This window comes from Elephantulus edwardii, unplaced genomic scaffold (genome assembly GCF_000299155.1).
Source record: "Elephantulus edwardii isolate Elephantulus edwardi_28Jun2011 unplaced genomic scaffold, EleEdw1.0 scaffold00042, whole genome shotgun sequence".
NCBI classification, from domain to species: Eukaryota; Metazoa; Chordata; class Mammalia; order Macroscelidea; family Macroscelididae; genus Elephantulus; species Elephantulus edwardii.
The window spans coordinates 1,511,154-1,530,191 of NW_006399792.1; the positions used below are offsets into that span (position 1 = coordinate 1,511,154).

At 40.9% G+C, this 19,038-nt stretch overlaps 1 protein-coding gene and 1 pseudogene across 1 annotated transcript in view; both read left to right on the forward strand.

Moving 5' to 3' along the window:
- The window catches only part of KLHL8 (kelch-like family member 8), a 44,733-nt gene extending 43,455 nt beyond the window's left edge, over nucleotides 1-1,278 (forward strand). Inside the window, exons 9-10 of the mRNA XM_006885242.1 lie at nucleotides 742-943; nucleotides 1,155-1,278. Of these exons, the coding sequence (XP_006885304.1) occupies nucleotides 742-943; nucleotides 1,155-1,278 (326 nt within the window). The remainder of the gene's footprint in view (nucleotides 1-741; nucleotides 944-1,154) is intronic.
- A 15,493-nt stretch (nucleotides 1,279-16,771) lies between these two features.
- Nucleotides 16,772-18,653, forward strand: LOC102864149 (annotated as a pseudogene).
- Nucleotides 18,654-19,038: the final 385 nt, after the last annotated feature.

Consider the following 19,038-nt stretch of genomic DNA (forward strand, 5'->3'; position numbering starts at 1 on the left):
AACCTTTCTGTAGCCGTTTATAACAGTGGTTTTACACAGTATTTTAAAGGCAATTTCTTTTTATTAATTTTAATGAACATCTACAGAGATTTTGAAATTCCATTCATTCATTGTTGCACTTTTCTCCCTACCCACCCCACCAAATTTTTTCTTTCTTAAAATATTTTTAGGGGGTTTTGGTGGCTTAGTGGGATGAGTTGTGCTGCCAACCCAAAGGCACTGGGTTTGAATCCACCAGCTGCTCCACAGGAGAAAGATGAGCAGTCTCCTTCCGTGCGATTAATTGACTCTGAAAACCATTTGGAGGGGCAGCTAAGGGATTCTGACTCGATGGCACATAACAACAAGAAGCTATTGAGTTGAAATGTAGTGGTTAACGTCCATGAACTAGCATGCTACTTTAAAAAGCTGCACAGTGGAGTTGACTTGGGGGCGCAGAGGGGTATTACATAACAATGAAAGGGTTTTTCTTTTTCTTTTGAAGAAGAAGAGTGAATTGGGAGGGGGCAGGGAGAAAAGTGCAACAATGAATGACTGGAAACCCTAAGTCTGTAAACTTTCATTAAAATTAATAAAATTTTTTAAAAAGAGGAGATTGCTCAGCTTTCTTCCACAGAGCTGAAATCAATGCAACTCATTGCATTGATTATATAAGATTGATTAATGAAGACCCATTAATAACCACATATACACACAAAAAAATTATTACTTTTTACTTAATTAAAATATTTCACCCTGTAGGTGGTTTTGATGATAATTCTCCTCTGAGTTCCGTTGAGCGGTATGACCCTCGAAGCAACAAGTGGGATTATGTGGCAGCACTTACCACCCCCAGGGGTGGAGTGGGCATCGCAACGGTGATGGGGAAAATCTTTGCAGTTGGTGGTCATAACGGCAATGCGTACCTCAATACAGTGGAAGCGTTTGATCCAGTGATGAACAGGTGATTTCCATGGTTTTGCTTTGCTCTGATGGAACCTTCTAGTAACTTAAGATTGACTCCCTAGTGTTAAACCAAAGACTGTCTTTTAGAAAGCTTGCTGTCTTTTGTAAACAGTCACCAATGGGATTTATTCCTTTATCATCTTTGTTATTTTGAGTTGCGTAAGTCATCTTTGTGTTTTAAAGTACCCTTTTTCTTGTGTCTTTTCCAGGTGGGAGCTGGTTGGATCTGTGTCCCACTGCAGAGCGGGTGCAGGTGTGACCGTGTGCGCCTGTCTGACAAGTCAGATCCGTGATGTAGGTCACGGCTCCAGTAATGTGGTTGACTGTATGTGATTTCATTTCCAGACACCAGCCGTTTGGTCAGACCTGTCAGGCAAGAAAAACTAAACAAGGAGCCGTTTAAATGACCTCTAGCGTCTTTATTTAAATGTTCCCTGTTGCATTGTGACTGAGCACACCTTTTGGAATGGAAGCTGAAGAATTGACAGTTTAATTTGATACTTTGTTTTGACAAATAATGGAGTAGGGAAAGAAGACAGTCTACCGTGAAACCAGACCCACTCCGAAAAATCTGTTAAGATGTGCCAAGACTTGGAAATCTTTTTCTCCTCCCAATGTGTGTAAATCAAAATGTGCAAATGACTCATTTAGTGAGGGGTTTTTTGCTTTCTGTAGCCTACAGTTTTAACTCCAGGCAGTAGGTTTTTCTCCGAGGAGGGAAGTAGAGCTTACGAGAGCGCCGCCTTGTGGAGACTGTTTCTCCTTGATGCTGATGAGTCAGTGCCTTGCGTTTTTGCAAGGTGGTTGAATTTCCATGCCCTTGGATATTCACAGAAATAGAAAAAATGATTCATCTCTGTGAGTGCCGTTTGCGTGTGTGTTCAGAAGCCTACGGAAGAGCTAAAGCCCTTAATTTTGTAGTAAGGCACCAAATTAAGATTGAATTAAGACACGAAAGTTCCATCTGAACAAGTCAACAGTTTTGTTTCTTTGTCTCATGTAAAAAGGGTTCATTTTATAATAAAAGTGGAACTGAAGTGAATGCGAAAGGAGAAGACCTGAGAGTTGATGCTCTGTAGCAATTACTTGGCTCCAGTGAGGGAAATCTACAATCTCTTCAGGGCTCCTCTTTGATTTAATCATTTGATCCTGAACCGGTAAAAGGCTTTGTTGATAAAAAGCTGAAGATTGAAACTATTGCTTTCCAGTTATATTTAATGCCCTCCGGGTCTATTTATTGAAATTTAATTGAAGCTACTTCTACACCTTAATTTGAAGCTGGGATATTGACATACCTACTGACTTAACTCTTTGCAGTTTTAGCCAGCAATGTAAAATAGTTTCTAGGTCATATCTTTGTATATAAATTTATTAAAAATATTCCTATATTTTCTATTTGCAATGTGGTTTGGTACCTCTTGTTAGGCCTTTCTACATTTTTCTTTAGTCATTATTAGACTTCAGAATTTATCATAGTTCACTGTTGGTCAGTCTTTGGGTTCACAAAGAAGCTGGAGCCGTGAAGAGCATGTCACCCAACCAGACCTGAAGTTCACTGATTAAGAGTTCTGATGATCTTCATGAAATGGGAGCCTGGGCTTCGAATGCAGTCAGTGGGTGAAAACCACATTGCCAAAGCCATGCGTACTGTGTGTATTTTGATACATTTGATATATAGCAAGAAAAATGGTGAGAACTTGGGCTGGCAGATAAAAGTCTTCTCATAAAGTAAATTCAGATGTTCTCAAATTATGCTTTTGCCAACCCCCTACCAACCTATCAACAAGTTCAGAAATTATTACTGGACCCGAATCAATGCCCTTGTATAGCTGGAAGCGTATTTTAGTCAATCTAAAGTTTGTTAATTCTTCGGAACTTAACTGGGCTGTCTTTACACGGTGAATCAATCTCACAGCTTGACCTAAACAACTTCTCATGTCCAATGGAAGTCTTACATAAGTGCTTGTCTAGCCAGTGTTATTAGTATGTTATATTTATTTTCACAAAGGGAAGGGGCTTCATCTTATTATTTCTTAAGATTATTTAATATGTTCTCTTAAGCACATTTTTTTTGCCTTTGTTGTATGTATAGAGTTTGGGCACACAAGAATATTACATTCTCATTTCCAGCTTTTACTGTACAGTGGTCATCTAATGTACTAAATTGGTGCCCTGGCCAAACGCATCTATAATGACAGCTGAAGGAACAGGAGTGTGTGACCCTCCACGTCAGCAGACAGAGCAGAACGCTGAAGGACCTGCCAGCGCTATGAAGCAACACCACCAGTGTGTGCACAGTATCTCTATTAGACAAAAGTACACTCCTTGAGATTTGAGTCCTACTGGGGAAATCATGCAGCTGAAGGATGTCTATATGAAAAGATGAAACATTCAAAGAAAATGGCCATTGAGAGGCCCATCACTCTAACCTCAGATGTTCACAGCACCTACCAAAAAGTGATAGAAAATAGGACTAAAACTAAAATTGTAAATGGGCAGGAAAGTGTCTTCAAGAAAATGTTTCTAGGTGCTTTTGTGTGATTTTTTTTTCTTCCATAGTCATTTAAGTTACTCCTTTATTACTGCACTGCCACTTTAAGAACATCATTTGATGTTGTCTTTGACTAATTTCCCAACATCCATACGTAATTAGAATATGTAATAGAATATTGTAAAACTATTGAATAAATTTTATATTCCCCCGGAGGAGAGTTAGTCATTTTCTTAATTCTCAAATGCACTTTGAATGTATAATACTGTTAAATGTGTAGATTAAAGGTTTATCTGAATTACATAAACCAATGTTGCAGATAGTAATTTTTCTTTTTTTTTTCTCTCCTCCATCTCTTGTATGAATAAGAGTGAATGCATTCAGAATGGGGTTTACATTGTATCAGTAAAGATTTGTGGTTTCTCATAACAGCCATTTAAAGAAGTTTTTACTAGGATGTTGTTGGCTGTCTTTTCTGGCTTTGTGTGAAATTACTTTGGCAATAAAATTTCTCTGTGATATTTTCTTGAGACGATTTATAAATTTGTATCATTCTCTAGAAAATCAGGAGGGAAATCTTTGTATGTACTATCTAAGTACTGAGATCAAAGGTTTGGATTCACATCAGTTGGTTATGATACTTTTCTTATTTAAAGGACCTTTAATTAAAAATGACAGATTTCCATTACCTTTTAAAAAATTATTAAAGGTGGCTTATGTAAGGTTAGCTAATCTTAGTGACCAATTAAGTTGTAGTCTATAAAGTAGCTACAGTTTTATTTGCACTTTATTGTTGTTGCTGTTGTTTTGTGCTGTATGGCGACTTTGACTCATAGTGACCCTATGCTCTATCCTGAGCCAATCTCACTGTCTCTGACACACGCACCTACCCTCATTACTACAGTTATTTTGTCAATCCATCTCATCTGGAATCTTCCTCTCCTGCACTGTCCCTCAACCCTTCCAAGAATTATGTCCTTTTCCAGAGACATGTCCCTCCTTGCTACATGATCAAAGCATGTAAGATGGAGTCTCGGAATCCTTGCCTCCAAGGAATAGCTTGGTTTCACACACTATAGGACAGACTTGTTCTCTTGGCAGTCCATGGTATGTTCAGTAGTCTTCTCTAGCACCACAATTCAAGGGCATCAATTCTTCTGTGGTCCTTAGTCATTGTCCAAGTCTTTGATGCGTAACAAGTAACTGTGAAGATCTTGGAACCTTAGTCTCTAGACTGAGATCTTTGCTCTTCACTCTAGAGAGGTCCCTAGCAGCAGATTTTACTTTATGAGTTGAAAAGAGTAAAGAACTCTGCTTGAAGATTAATATTGTCCTTCCAAGTCACAAAATCAGCAAAGTTTTAGGGATCTCTGATGCCCTCGTCCTTGAGAGTTGCCCTGACAAACCAAAGGTGATGCCTCTCTGGCTGTCTATATTCACTAGCAGCGACACGGGAGTCTCCTTCCCTGTTATTTACAGCAGGAAAACCCACTGGAGTGTCAGCTATAAGTTCTGAGCTTTAATATACACACACACACACACACACACACACACACACACACACACACTGTTCCACACTAGTGGCTTAGTGGTAAGGAGTTGCACTATCAACTCAAAGGCACATGGTTCAAATTTGCCCAGTGCTCCGTAGGAGAAAGATGGGTTTCCTCTCATGCAATTTACTGTTTCTAAAAACCGACTGAAGGGTCAGCTGTGGGTCGGTTCTAACTCAACAGTACTTAACAGCAATATTCCATTGCTTAAAAACTTCAAAACTCATCTTAAGAATAGCCTGAAGATTGCACACCCATGTTTATTGCAGTTTTGTTCGCAATAGCAAAGAGCTGGAAGCAACCCAAGTGCCCATCAACAAAAGAATGGATAGAGAAGCTCTGGTATAGTCACCCAATGGAATACTCTGCAGCATTGAAAACAAGGAACTCATGCAATATTATTCAAAATGGGTGACCTTGGAGGACATTATGCTGAGTGAAATATCTTAGTCCCAAAAGGACATATATTGCATAGGGCCACAGTTGTAAAACAGGACTGACATCAGGGTTGAGGGAAGACAGAAAAGGAGAGAAATGATGTATACTGCATTGAAACAGATGAGGGAGAAATATCTTCGTCCCAAAAGGACATATATTGCATAGGGCCACAGTTGTAAAACAGGACTGACATCAGGGTTGAGGGAAGACAGAAAAGGAGAGGAATGATGTATACTGCATTGAAACAGATGAGGGAGAGATCTGTTTAAAAGGGATATACGAATGGGTATTCTTGTCATGACAGGAGTCTAGAATGAAGGCTGCATAGTGGAGTGGCCTTGCGGGGAGGGATTGCACAACAATGAAAAATATTTTCTTTTTCAAAAAGAGTGAATGGGGGTGGGAGGACAGGGAGAAAAATGCAACAATGAATCACTGGAAACCCTAAGTCTGTAAACTTTCATTGAAATTATTTTTTTTTAAATAGCCTGAAGAGTCAGCCTATTTGTCAGTCACTGCAAAGACTTGCTCATCGTAGTAACACCTTCATTTTAGCTAGACTGTCCATTTGATTATAGACCTGTGTCCTCTGTTGTTGTTAGGTCCTTCTGAGTTGACTACAACTCATAGCAAATGTATAGACAGAGCAAAACCTCACCCAATTCCATGCCATCCTCACAATGTCATGCCCAAGTCCATTACATTGTTGCCATCACTGGCAGTGCAACTTGTTGAATGCCTTCCTCTCTTTTCACTGACCCTCCACTTTTCCAAACATGATGTCTTTTTTCCAAGGAGTGATCTCTTGTGATAACATAGCCTGAATATGTGAGACCAGGTGTCAATCAGCCCCACTGCTACCACCTTACTTTGCCTCTAAGAAACATTTTAGTTGCACCTGCTCCAAGACAGATTTGTTTGTTCTTTAATCTTCCTTGTTCATTGCACAACTTCTGTATGCTTACAAGGCAACTATGAATGTCGTAAGTTGGGTCAGATGTGTCTTAGTCTTTAAAGTGACATCCTTGCTCTTTACCACTTTGAAGAGGTCTTTGACAACAGATTTCCAAAATGTGGCACATCATTTTGATGTCTTATTTGCTGTTACCATGAGTGTTACTAGAAATGAGTAAAAGTATTTTCTAGTTATTTCAGCAGATGAAATCTACTCTCAGAGTTTTCTTTCCCTGGTGGTCAATTTCAGAAAGAGGCAGATTCAGTAGAAGATTTCTAAAATTAAGCAATTGTGCATCAATGTTCATAGTCTCTTTGAAAGACTCATTGACAAGCCTACTTGAATGTTCATTCCCGCCCCCCCCCCAGCTCCCCAACAAGTTCTCTTACGGTGTTTTAACAGTTGACACTAAGTTTAAACAACTGTAGAAAAAGTGGTTTCTTAACTTTAGGTTATAGTAGCTTTAAGGGCTTTCAAGTTTAGGTGGAATTGTTAGCTATTGTCTTCGAAATGTGCCATTTATACCAGTCAATTTACAACATTACACCTTATACTAATTTTATGTTTTACCTTTTTAAATAATAGTTTCAAAGATATCTAGTAACCGATCCAAAACCACATTAATCAGGGGGTGAGCCAGTTTTGTCCCTGCCTAAAAAACTTCCAGCTATAATTAACATTTCACAAGATAGCTTACATATATTTTAAGAAATACTTTTAAAAATTTTTTAAATTTTGTTTTATTATTTTTTGTGTGTACCATCAAATCGGATCTGACTGGTACAGGAGGAGATTGTCCCCCCTTCTCCAGCAGAGCATCTGGTGGATTCAAACTGCACACCTCTAAGATTGCAGTGCAGCTTCCTACCATTAGGTCACCAGAGCTCCCTCGATTATTTCCTTTTTTAAGGAAGACTCATCAACAACCTACGTTATGCAGATGACACAACTTTGTTTGCTGAACTGAGGAGTACCTGAAGTGTTTGCTACAGAAGGTCAAGGACTGAAACTCAACATCAAGAAGACAAAGATTCTCACCACTGGGCCAATTGGCAGCACCAGGATAGATGGAGAAGAGATTGAGGTTGTTAACAATTATAGCTTGCTTGGCTCAATCAACACTCTTGGCACCAGCAGTCAGGAAATAAAAATACAAATTGCACCGGGAAAAATTTGCTGTTAGGGACCTCTCCAGAGTACTGAGAAGCAACGATGTCAATCTAGAGACTAAGGTGCACCTAATCCAGGCCATGGCCTTTGCAGTTACTTGCTGTCCATCAGAGAGCTGGACAATGACTAGGGATGACAAGAAGAAGAATCAATGCCTTCGAGTTGTGGTACTGCAGAAAAGACTTGAACATACCACGGAAATAAAATACCAAGAAAATAAAGAGATCTGTCTTGAAGAGGAACAAACCAAGTTTCTCCTTGGAGGCTAGGATTTTCAAGCTCTGTCTCACATACTTTGGCCATGTGACCAGGAGGGACCAGTCTTTGGAGAAGGACATCATGCTTGGAAGGGTGGAGGGACAGCACAGAGAGGAAGAACCTGGATGAGATGAATTGATACAGTAACTGGGGCAATGGAGGTAGGTATGTCGGAGTCAGACTGGCTCAGAACAGGGCAATCTTTAGAGCTGTTGTACATAGGATTGCTATGAGTTGCAGGCAACTTGACAGTACATAACAACAATTTATCTTGCTATTTCAGTATTTAAGATTTTGGGCGAGCTCTGGTGGCCTAGTGGCAAGAAACTGCACTGCAATCCCAGAGGTGCGTGGTTCAAATCCACCAGATGCTCTGCTGAAGAAGGAGGAACAATTGCCTCCTGTACCAGTCAGATCCAATTTGACGGTACACACATAAAAAAAAAAATTTAAAAAAGAATAAATAAATAAAAATTTAAAAAAAAAGATTTTATACATATGCAAATACATATACAAGGAAGTTATGAAGCATTATAATAAAACAAGCAGTTATGTGCCTACCTTTTAATTAAGAACTAGAACATTTCTGGTATTATTGGCCTTTGTTTTCCTTCTTAGTTCCAATATTCAACCTCACTTTTCTCTTTGAAAGTAACTACGTCGTGCCACAACTTTGCTTGCTGAAGTGAAGAGAATGCAAAAATGCTTGTGCTTCAGAAGATCAAGGACTACACCTTCGGTATGGACTACATCTCAACATCAAGAAAACACAGGTCTTCACCACAAGACCTACGGTCAACATTATGATAGATGGAGAAAGGATTGAAGCTGTTAATGATTTCATCTTGCTTGCATCAACAATCAGCGCCTTTTGTACCACAGTCAGGAAGTCAGGTGACCTATTGCATTGGGAAGTCCACTGTCAGGGACTTCTCCAAAATGCTGAAGAGCAATGATGACAGATTAAAGACTTAAGGTGCCCCTGATCCGGGTCGTGGTCTTCTCAATCACCTACTATGCTGCTGAGAGCTGGACAATGAATAAGGATGACAGAAGAATTGATGCCTTTGAGTTGCAGTGCTGGAGAAGAGTACTGAATATCCCATGGACTGAGGAAAGAACAGATACATCTTGGCAAAATTGCAGCCAGAGTGCTCCTTGGAGACAGATGGTTAAGCCGCGGCTTTCATACTTTGGACATGTAACTAGACAAGGCAATTCTGATGGTCAGCTAATGAGAGGAAGACCCCCAACAAGATGGATTGACACAATTACTTTAGCAATACGCTCCAGGATGTCAGAGATGATGAGGATGGCACAGGGCAAGGCAGAGTTCAGGTCAGCTCTTTACAGGGTCGCTGGACTTCACATAAGAACTCAACAGCTCTTAACAGCAACAGCACAGTCCTGAAGCCATTACTCCCATGCTGTGTGCTTTTTAAACACTGCTTTATATCCTTAAGTCATGTATAGTGCTTGGATCTTGCTTCATTGTCCTTGGATCCACAATTAATACCCTTGGTACTAGCAATCAGGAAATAAGGAGAATGGAGGAAATCTGAACTTAGGGACCCTTCCAGATTATTGAGGAGTAATTATGTCACTTTGAGGACTAAGGTGCATCTGATTCAGTCTTTCCTATTACTAGCTATTCATTGAAGACTTGAGCAATGAATAAGGATGACAGAAAAAGAATTGACACCTTTGAGCTGTAGTGTTGAAGAAAAGCACTCAACATCCCATGGACGGCCAAGGGAACGAACAGAGAGGGTGCAGCTGGAGAGCTCTTTGGAGGCAAGAATAATGAGACTTTGCCTCACATACTTTGGACATATTGCTAGGTGGGGCTATTCCTTGGAGATGGACATACTATTGGGATGGGGGGGTCTGAAAAGAAGAGGAAGACCCTCAACCAGGTGGATTGATTCAGTGACTGCTGCAGTGGGCTCTTGTGTGTCAGGAAATGTAAGGATGGCACAGGATAGAACAGGGTTCAGATCCTTGTTCACAGGGTCACAATGAGTAGTAGTCAATAGCACTTAACAAAAACAATAATGTGTATAGTGTACTTAGGAGTGTTACAAAAAACAGAATCATGAAATATGTAGTCATGTGATTTTATAACTTCATTCTACAGGTTCATTTGTTGGGTTTTCTAGGTTGTCTCGTCTTCACAAAAGATGCAGAGATGAATCTGCACACAGTTTACCTGCACACAGATGCAAGAGCTTCTTTATTATGTGTGCCTGCAAGCAGAGTGTCGTGTGTGCCTCGTGGGCTTGGAAGGGACACGCAGTCACAATACCAAAAGGATACATTGGGAAAAGTTAGGGGTCACAAAAAGAGGAAAACTCTCAGATGGATTGACTTGGTGAATAGAACAATGGGCTTGAGCATTGCACAGATTGTGAGAGGAGGTCGAGGCCCGGATCTGTTCTTCAGAGTCACTATAAATGGTAAAGGACAAAATGTTGTTTTCCAAAATTATGATGGATTGCAATACGCTTTCTCATTCATTTCCTTTTGTAAGACTTCTAGCCAAGCTGACAGGTATGAAATTGGATGTTATTGTCACTTCCATTATTAATCCAACACTCTTTCAATGAAGTTTAAAAATTATTTGTATGAAGCTGTACAAAATCAAAGGAATTTTCCACCCAACTCTTCATCCACATTTTGTTGATGAACATTGATGTGTCCATATTTTCACACTTTGCTACTCATTGTAATTTTGATTAGCGTTAATCTGTAACCGCCTCTATACTTTGTCTTGGGTGATGCTGTGTTCATTATCAGCATTTAATAGCGGTGTCTTTTGGGGACCCATTTGCTAATTCTTGCTTCAGCTCTCTGTTACCTATGCTTAAAGCTATAATAGCTTTGCTTATTATGTGCCCACGTAAACACTGTATACAGAAGTCAACAAATATAATATGCACAGGGAAATAACATGCAATTTTAAATTGTTCAGTATGAAAATGTGCCTTATTTCATAAATTACGGTAACATTTATTGCTTTTTCATTTTAGCTGCCATATCATTTTCCCCACAATACCTTAGTTTCTAGGCAGCTCGGGTGGCCTACTGCTTAAAGAGTCGTGCTGCCAGCTTGAAGGTAGGGAGTTAGAATCTACCAGCTGCTTCAAGGGAGAAAGATGGGCAATCTCCTCCTGTGTAATTACAGCCGCTGAAAATCCACTGGAGGGGCAGCTGAGCCCTTGTTTCTGACTTAATAGCACATAGCATCCTATTTTGTGCTCTTTTAAGTGCAATTTATCACGTTGGTAAACTTGTACAGTTTACTCTTTTTTTTTTTTTATCTCTGAACATTTCATGCATAGTTAACTGTGCTCTGTACGTGGTATTTCTGTACCTAAAGTTCTTGGGGCTCTAACTGTATTTTGGTTTTTGATAGGTCTTTATGTTGTCAATTTTCCTGCAACTTTAAAAAAAATGTTTTTAATCTCATCCATAGTTGGTGCAGTGAGAATCCATAGGTTCTAATTTGGGACTATTGTTGACAGAGGCTTTGCATTTGCTTCTCTAGGCCTAGGGATGAAACGGATGCAAGCGGCAGCCTAGTCCTGGCTCCTGGTCCAATGTGGGTCTTAAAAGTTCAGCTTTCCCCCTTGCTGAATTTGACCTGAGGGCAACCTGGACTTTACTATTTGCTCTCATTTTATCAGGATCAAGCTGACACATTGACCCTTGGAAGTTTCCTTGCCTGAAAGCCCCATAATACATTTAAAAGTACTCCACTGCTAATTATTGAGCATCTAACAAACAGGGCTGCCCTTGAGAAGATGAAACCAGGTTCCTCGTTGGAGACAAGGATTTTGAAGCTCCTACTCACATACTTTGGGTGTGTCACCAGGAGGCACTAGTCCTTGGAGAAGGGCATCATGCTTGGAAGGGTAGAGGGATAGAGGGACATCATGCTTGGAAACATAGAAGAAAACGACCCTGGGTGAGACAGATTGACACAGTGACAGTGACAATGAGGTCAGGTGTGTCATAGATGGTGAGGTTGGCTCAGGATAGGGCAAGGTTCAGAGCATCACAGGATGACTATGGGTTTAGTGGATGGCACAGAACAACAATAATAAAGGGAGTGTCCTTCCAGACATCTGGGTTCTTATCATGCCCAGAAGCAAAGCAAAGTTAGTTGTCCTTGAAGCAAAGAAAGCTGGATCATCCCTTTATCTATCATTAGCCCCCTCTGGGCAATGTAATTACTGAAGAACTGGGTTGGTAATCCTTTACAAAAAGGAGTTTATTGGTCACATACATTTACGATCATACCCAACATTTCTAGAGTACCTTTAAGTGAGGAGTTCTAACATGATGATTCAGGCATTGTAGGTTGTGTATTACTTGACACAGACATATTGTTGCTTCAACGTCTCTGCTCACATTGTCTCAAGTGTTACATTCATTATCTGTGCACTACTTACATTGTTTTTGTGTGCAACTGAATCATTACCAACCCATAGCTGACCCTCCAGCAGGTTTTCAGAGACAGTAAATCACCTGGGAGGAGATTTCCCATTTTTCTTCCACAGAGCAGCTGGTAGATTGGAACCTTTGGGACTGCAGCGCAATTTCTTAGCACTAGACTATCAGAGCTCCATTTATACTGATAGGTTATAAATCACTTCATAAATATAACTCCAGAGTGCTTGTGCACATTTGGAAAATAATTGTGTTCTACCTGAAACTTCATAACTTTTCTTTTGGAAAAAAATGTTTGTTATAATGGTTTTTGACCCAACATAATAAAATTCTTATCTGCCCATAAATTTCTCAGTTTCCCCTTATCCGTTTGCAAACAATGATCTTTGTCCTGCCTGAGAACCAGAACTTAAGGCTGAATGGCACAGTGATTATTTATGTTGAACTAGGTCCCCAGTTTCCTTTTTCTTTTACTTCATTTCCTGTACCTGTTCTTTTTTTATTTTTTTTTAAAAATTCTCTTTAAAAAAAAAATTATATTGGTTTGCATATGAAATTTGTATACTTTGAGTTTTTTTATCTACATTGTGCTTCATGCGTTCCTCTAGTCACATTGTGTTTCATAGAATTGCCGTACATTGTGTTTTTAAAGTAATCACCATTGATTCATGCCCATCGTTTCCCCCCCTTTTCAGGTACCAACTAGATCTTAATTCCTTCAACCCCTGACTCTTTCCCCATAACTCTGTGCCCTCAAGTATTCCCCCTCCCATCTCCATCCTCAGCCTCCCTTCTCCCACACCCTCCCCCTTGTTGTATACATCTTACTAGAAATCCTTCTGTTTTTGCAATAATAGTCTTATGTAGTATTTGTCTTATGAAACTGAGTTAGTTTACTCAGCATAATGCTCTCCAACTTCTCCCATGTTGCATAGTATTTTTCAAAATAATTTCTCCTGAGAGCTGCCTAGTATCCCATCATGTGAATGTACCACTGTTTCTCAATCCTTTTGTTTATTGATGGACACTTTTACTGTTTCTGTTTTCATGCTATTGTGAATAACGCTGCTAGGATCGTTGGTGTACAAATCTCCATTTGTGTCTCAGCTCTATTATCCTCAGGGTATATTCCTAGCAGTGAAATAGCTGGGTCATGCTGTAGGTCAGTGGAAGAGAGAGGCCTTTTTAGTGGTGGGCTTTATTTATATATCATTTATATAATATATTCAGCCATAAGTGTGCAGTTGTTTTAACATCACAATTCTGATATTTCATATGAAGAAATCATGCTATGTGTGGTCTTCTGCATCTGGGCTTCTTTCACTGAGAGAGATCTGGTGGCATAGTCCGTATGGAGTTGTGATACTGCCCCAAAGACAGGGCCTCTGGTGGTTCAAATCAACCAGTAGCTTCTTGGGAGAAAGATGGTGAAATTTATGACTTGGAAAACCACTGGCAGTTCAGACTTCATGGCAATGAGGTTTTTCTTCATCCAGACTGTAACATGATATGTAATGAATAATAATAGTTCATTTTATGCATATTCCACATTTTTTCCTGTCCATTCGCAAGCTGTACAGGGGTGTTCCCCCCCCCCCACTTTTGCACCATTATTCACAATGCTGTCATGAGCATGTCTTTATTTCCACATGTTTTCATTTTACTTGATTGGGCTCATACAAGTAAAGCTGTTAGGTTGGAAAGAACTTAATTCTTAACACTTCAGGACACGATTAAACGGCACCAATTCACATCCCTAGCAAAAAAAACTTGAGGGTTCCATTTTCCCTGCATCCTCTCCAACATTTGATGCTTTCCCCCCACTTTAATTGTGGCCTTTGATGAAGTGGTGCCTTGCTGTGATTATGTCAGCACATATGCGCCACTTTTCCCTCTAAAGGAATCGGTTGCCCTCTAGCGGCCCTTTCTGCACATTGCACTTGAGAGAAGAAGGCTAAGAGAGGTCTGCAAAGCTCAAACTGGGCTTTTAAAATTGACATTCATTGCACGCGTATATGCTGTGCTTAACATACTGAACTTGAACCCAAGTTAAAAATGTTTTCATGCTAATAATAAAAATCTTCAGGAACTAGTCTGATTGTGGTCTTTATTTAATCCCTCTTGTTGTCCAAGTAATTCTGACTCAGAGTGAACCTCGGGATAGGGTAGAGTACGCTCCAGTGTCCAAGGCTGTAATTTGAAGGCTGTAATTTGGACAGAGGCAGACTGTCTCATCGTTTTCCCAAGGAGAAGTCGGTGGCTTTGAACCACCCACTTTTCAGTTAGCACCTGTGTCACCAAGGCTCCACGGGATTGCCAGAAACCAGGCTTCTGTGCCTCGTGCCTCATTCCGTGTATGCCCTGACACCTGGAGGGAGAGTTTACACCTGTGGAATGACGGATGTTTACCAAGACTGCGGGAAAGGGGGAGCTGGGGACTGGCTCAAATCTACCGTATCCTTTCAAACCAGAGCCAGAAGAGTAAATAATGCTCAGTGATGGGAGGAAACGAAATGCTTTTTAAATGACTTGCACTCACAGGGAATGGAATGTCTGTGGCTCCTTGGTCTTTTCAGGTAACACTTTGTAAATATGCCTGTGGAGGGTTGTAAAATTGTAGGAGACCCGGTCCTTGCTGCCCCAAGGCTCCCTGGGCCCTGCTGAAAAGGGAGAGTGCCGTGTGCCTGACAGAGTAATGAGATTGAGCCCGGCCTACCGGCTTAAGGAATGCATGTTGGGTAAGTAAAGAAAGATGTGGTTCCAGGAAATTAGGGGTGTAGAGCCAAACATTGAATGATTTTAAAGAAAGAACTTAAGGCTTTGCCTTCAAGCAACAGGATATCACATGATTAATACCCCACCTCCTCCTTTTAGGAAGCGGGATGCATGGACTTGAAATTTCCCTGTCTTCTAGTGCTTTCAATGCCCAGATTACCCAAGAATGTATTTTCACGCCTTGACGTCATACGTCTTTTCTCCCTCACTCATTTCTTATGCATGTGGAAGCCAGACAATGATTAAGTAAGATCAAGTTTAAAATGATGGCTTTGAATTATGGGGATTAGGGGGGAAAAAACTGAATATCCCATGTACCGTCAGAAACCCAGACAGATCCGCCAGCGAAAATGCGGTTTAGAAGCATGTATGGTGAGACTTCGTCTCCTGTGCTTTGGAAGTGTCATCATGAGGGACTGGTCCTTACAGGAACCTCAGTAAAGCCAAGGTCAGAGAAAGAAAGGAGGACCTTCAATGAGATGGACTGGCGGACTGGCTCCCACACAGCAATGATGCTGAGGATGGCGTAGGACTAACCAGTGTTGGGTATCTTTGTTTTGGGTTGGGTTTTTTTAAACATTTTTTTCATTGGTTTGCTTACAAAGTGTGTTACAACATTGTGTTTCACACTATTCTTCATTCACATGGTGTTCCACACCATCATTCTCATGCATTATGTTTTATAAATTCAATCACCACTGGGCCTTGCTCATCATTACCCCGTCTTTTCACCCAGATCCTCCCATTCATCTCTTCCTTCCACCACCAAACTATGTGGCCCTCTGGTTTCCCCTCTTCAGAGTTTTGCTGACTTGTATGAGTTAAAATTCAAATATTGTTATGGTTTGAATTGCATCCCCTTCTCCAAAAACTTGTAAATTCTAACTCCTAGGGAGCCCTGGTAGTGTAGTGTGTTATATGTTGAACTGGTAAGCAGAAGTTTGGTAGTTCAAATCCACTAACTGCACCATGGGACATGGATGGGTGCTTTCCTCCCTCAACATTTATAAGCTTGGAAACTTACGAAGAGGCTTGCCGTGAGTCAGAGTCTATTTTATGGCAATAGGAGTGGGGTTTTGTTTCTTTTGCCTGTGGTTAGAGTTCTGATTGGGACCTTTGTTAGATTAACAAGGCAGTTGGTGTGTTAAGTGCCATCGAGTCGAACTACTACTCCTAGCAACCCTATGAAGAGCAAAGCTACCCTCGCCCAGGCCTGCACCATCCTCATGAGGTTCAAGTTCACTGTTGCAGTCACTGCATTAATACATCTCATTGATGGTTATTCTCGCTTTCTCTCACCTTGTACCTTTCCCAGCATAATGCCTTTTCCCAAGGCTCAGACCCCTCCTAATAACAAGCCCAACATATGGGAGACTAAGTTTCACAATCGTTGCCTCTAAGGAGTATCCAGGTTGCACTTCTTCCAAGGAAGATTGCTTCATTCTTTTGGAAGTCCATGGGATGTTCACTACACGTGGGAAACACCCCAATTCAAAGACACTGATTCTGCTTTGATTTTATTTTTTTCGTTGTCCAACTTTCAGATCCATAGAAAGCAACTGAAAGTTCCTTGGCTTGGATCACATACACCTTAGTCTTTAAGCTGACATCCTGGCTCTTTAGCACTTTAAAAGGGACCTTCCTTTTTTTGCAATGGGTTTGTCACCAGAATACAGGTGTCAGTGAATAACATCACAAAACCTAAGCCAAAATGGGAAAGGAGAAGACAACATCGTTGTCCTTGGACACATAGATTCTGGTAAGTCCACCACGAGTGACCACCTGATCTACAAATGCTGTAGGATCGACAAAAGAACCATTGGGAAATTCGAGAAGGAAGCTGCGGAGATGGGAAAGGGCTTCTTCAAATACACCTGGGTCTCAGATAAATTGAAAGCTGAACATGAGCGTGGCATCACCATTGATATCTCCCTGTGGAAATACGGGAACAGCAAGTACTATGTGACTATCATTGATGCCCGAGGACACAGAGACTTTATAAAAACATGGTTACAGGAACATCACAGGCTGTGTTGTCTTGATTGTTGCTGCTGGTGTTGGTGCGTTTGGGCAGACCCGTGAGCATGCCCTACTGGCCAACACACTGGGTGTGAAGCAACTGATTATTGGTGTTAACAAAATGGATTCCACTGAGCCACTCTACAGCCAGAAGAGATATGAGGAAATTGTTAAGTTAGTTTGCACCGAGATCAAGAAAATTGGCTACCACCCTGACACAGTAGCCCGTGTGCCAATTTCTGGTTGGAATGGTGACAACATCCTGGAGCCAAGTGCTAATATGGCTTGATTCAAGGGATGGGAAGTCACCCGGCAAGATGGCGGTGCAGTGGAACCACACTGCTTGAAGCTTTGGACTGCATCCTGCCACCAACTTGTCCAGCTGGCAAGCTCCTGCGTCTGCTTCTCCAGGATGTCTACAAGGTTGGTGGTATTGGTACTGTCCCCTGTGGACATTCTCAAGCCTGGCCTTGTAGTCACATTTGCCCCAGTCAGTGTCACCACTGTTGAAACGCTCCATGAGGCTTTGAGTGAAGCTCTGCCTGGTGACAATGTGGCTTCAATGTGTTGGCTTTTGTCTGTGTGAACGATATTTAATGTGGCAAAGTGGCTGATGGCAGCTTTAAAAAAAATGACCCACCAGCGAAAACAGCTGGCTTCACTGCTCAGGTGACCATCTTAAACCATCCGGTCCAAATTAGTGCTGGTTATGCACTGGATTGTCACACAGCTCACATTGCTTGCAAGTTTGCTGAGCTCAAAGAGAAGACTGAGCCCCATTCTGGTAGAAGCTGGAAGATGGGCCCATATTATTATTTTTTTTGAGTTTTTATTATTTTTTACTCCAGACTTATCAGTAGCTTTAACAATGCTGCTAAATTTCTAGGTGAATTTAAAAAAAAGGGGGGGGGGAAATATTGTCATGTCATGAAGTTTATTATTTTTCCTTTACATTTGTCATCTGTTTAATTTTCATTCTATAAATTTTTTTAAAAAGCAGATTGAAAAGTGCACAAAATGACTGCATGACTTGAGGAATTATACAAGGTAACAAAACCTGGTAACGTAGCACCTAGATCAGGACGTGGAACCCAGAGCCAGCCCTCTGCATTGCCCTGTCTTAAGCACAAACCTCTCAGCCTGACGTTTGTGATGTTATTCATACATTTCTTTATGCTTTCATCACCCAAAGAGGCTTCTCTAAATCCTGAGGTTTAATCTTACCTGCATCTCATTTCTTTACGTGATGTTGTTAGGTGCTGTTGAGTAGATTGTGACTCATAGTAACCCTACGAACAACAGCTGAAAACCCTGCCCTGTTCTACCCCATCCGCATGGTCTACCAGACTCAAGTCCACTGTTGCAGTCACTGGGTGGGCCCATATTCTTGAAGGCTGCTGCTGCTGCCACTGCTGATATGGCTCCTGGCAAGCCCATGTGTGTGGAGAGCTTCTCTGACTACCCTCTTCTGGGCTGTTGTGCTGTCTGTGACGTGAGGCCAACTGTTGCTGTGGATGTCATCAAAGTGGTGGACAAGAAGGCTGCTGGGGCTGGCAAGGTCACCAAGTCTGCTCAGAAAGCTCAGAAAGCTAAATGAATATTACCTATAACACCTGCCACTCCAGTCTTAACCAGTGGTGGAAGAACGGTCTCAGAACTGTTTGTCCCAATTGACCTTTTTTTTTTAATAGTAAAAGACTAGTTAATGATAGCAGTGTACCGTAAAACCTTCTGAAGGAAAGGAATGTTTTGTCGACCATTTGTTTTCCTTTTCTTGTGGCATTTTAAGTTATTAGTTTTTGAAACCTGTACTTTTTAAATGGAAACAACTTGACCAAAAATTTGACACAGAATTTTGAGACCCATTAAAGCAAAGTTTAATGAGAAGTGGGGGAACAGGGGGTGGCATAAGGACTTTCACAGTCTCCCCAGTACAACACATCTTTTGATTTTTTGACTACTGCTATCAAGAGTGCTGATTA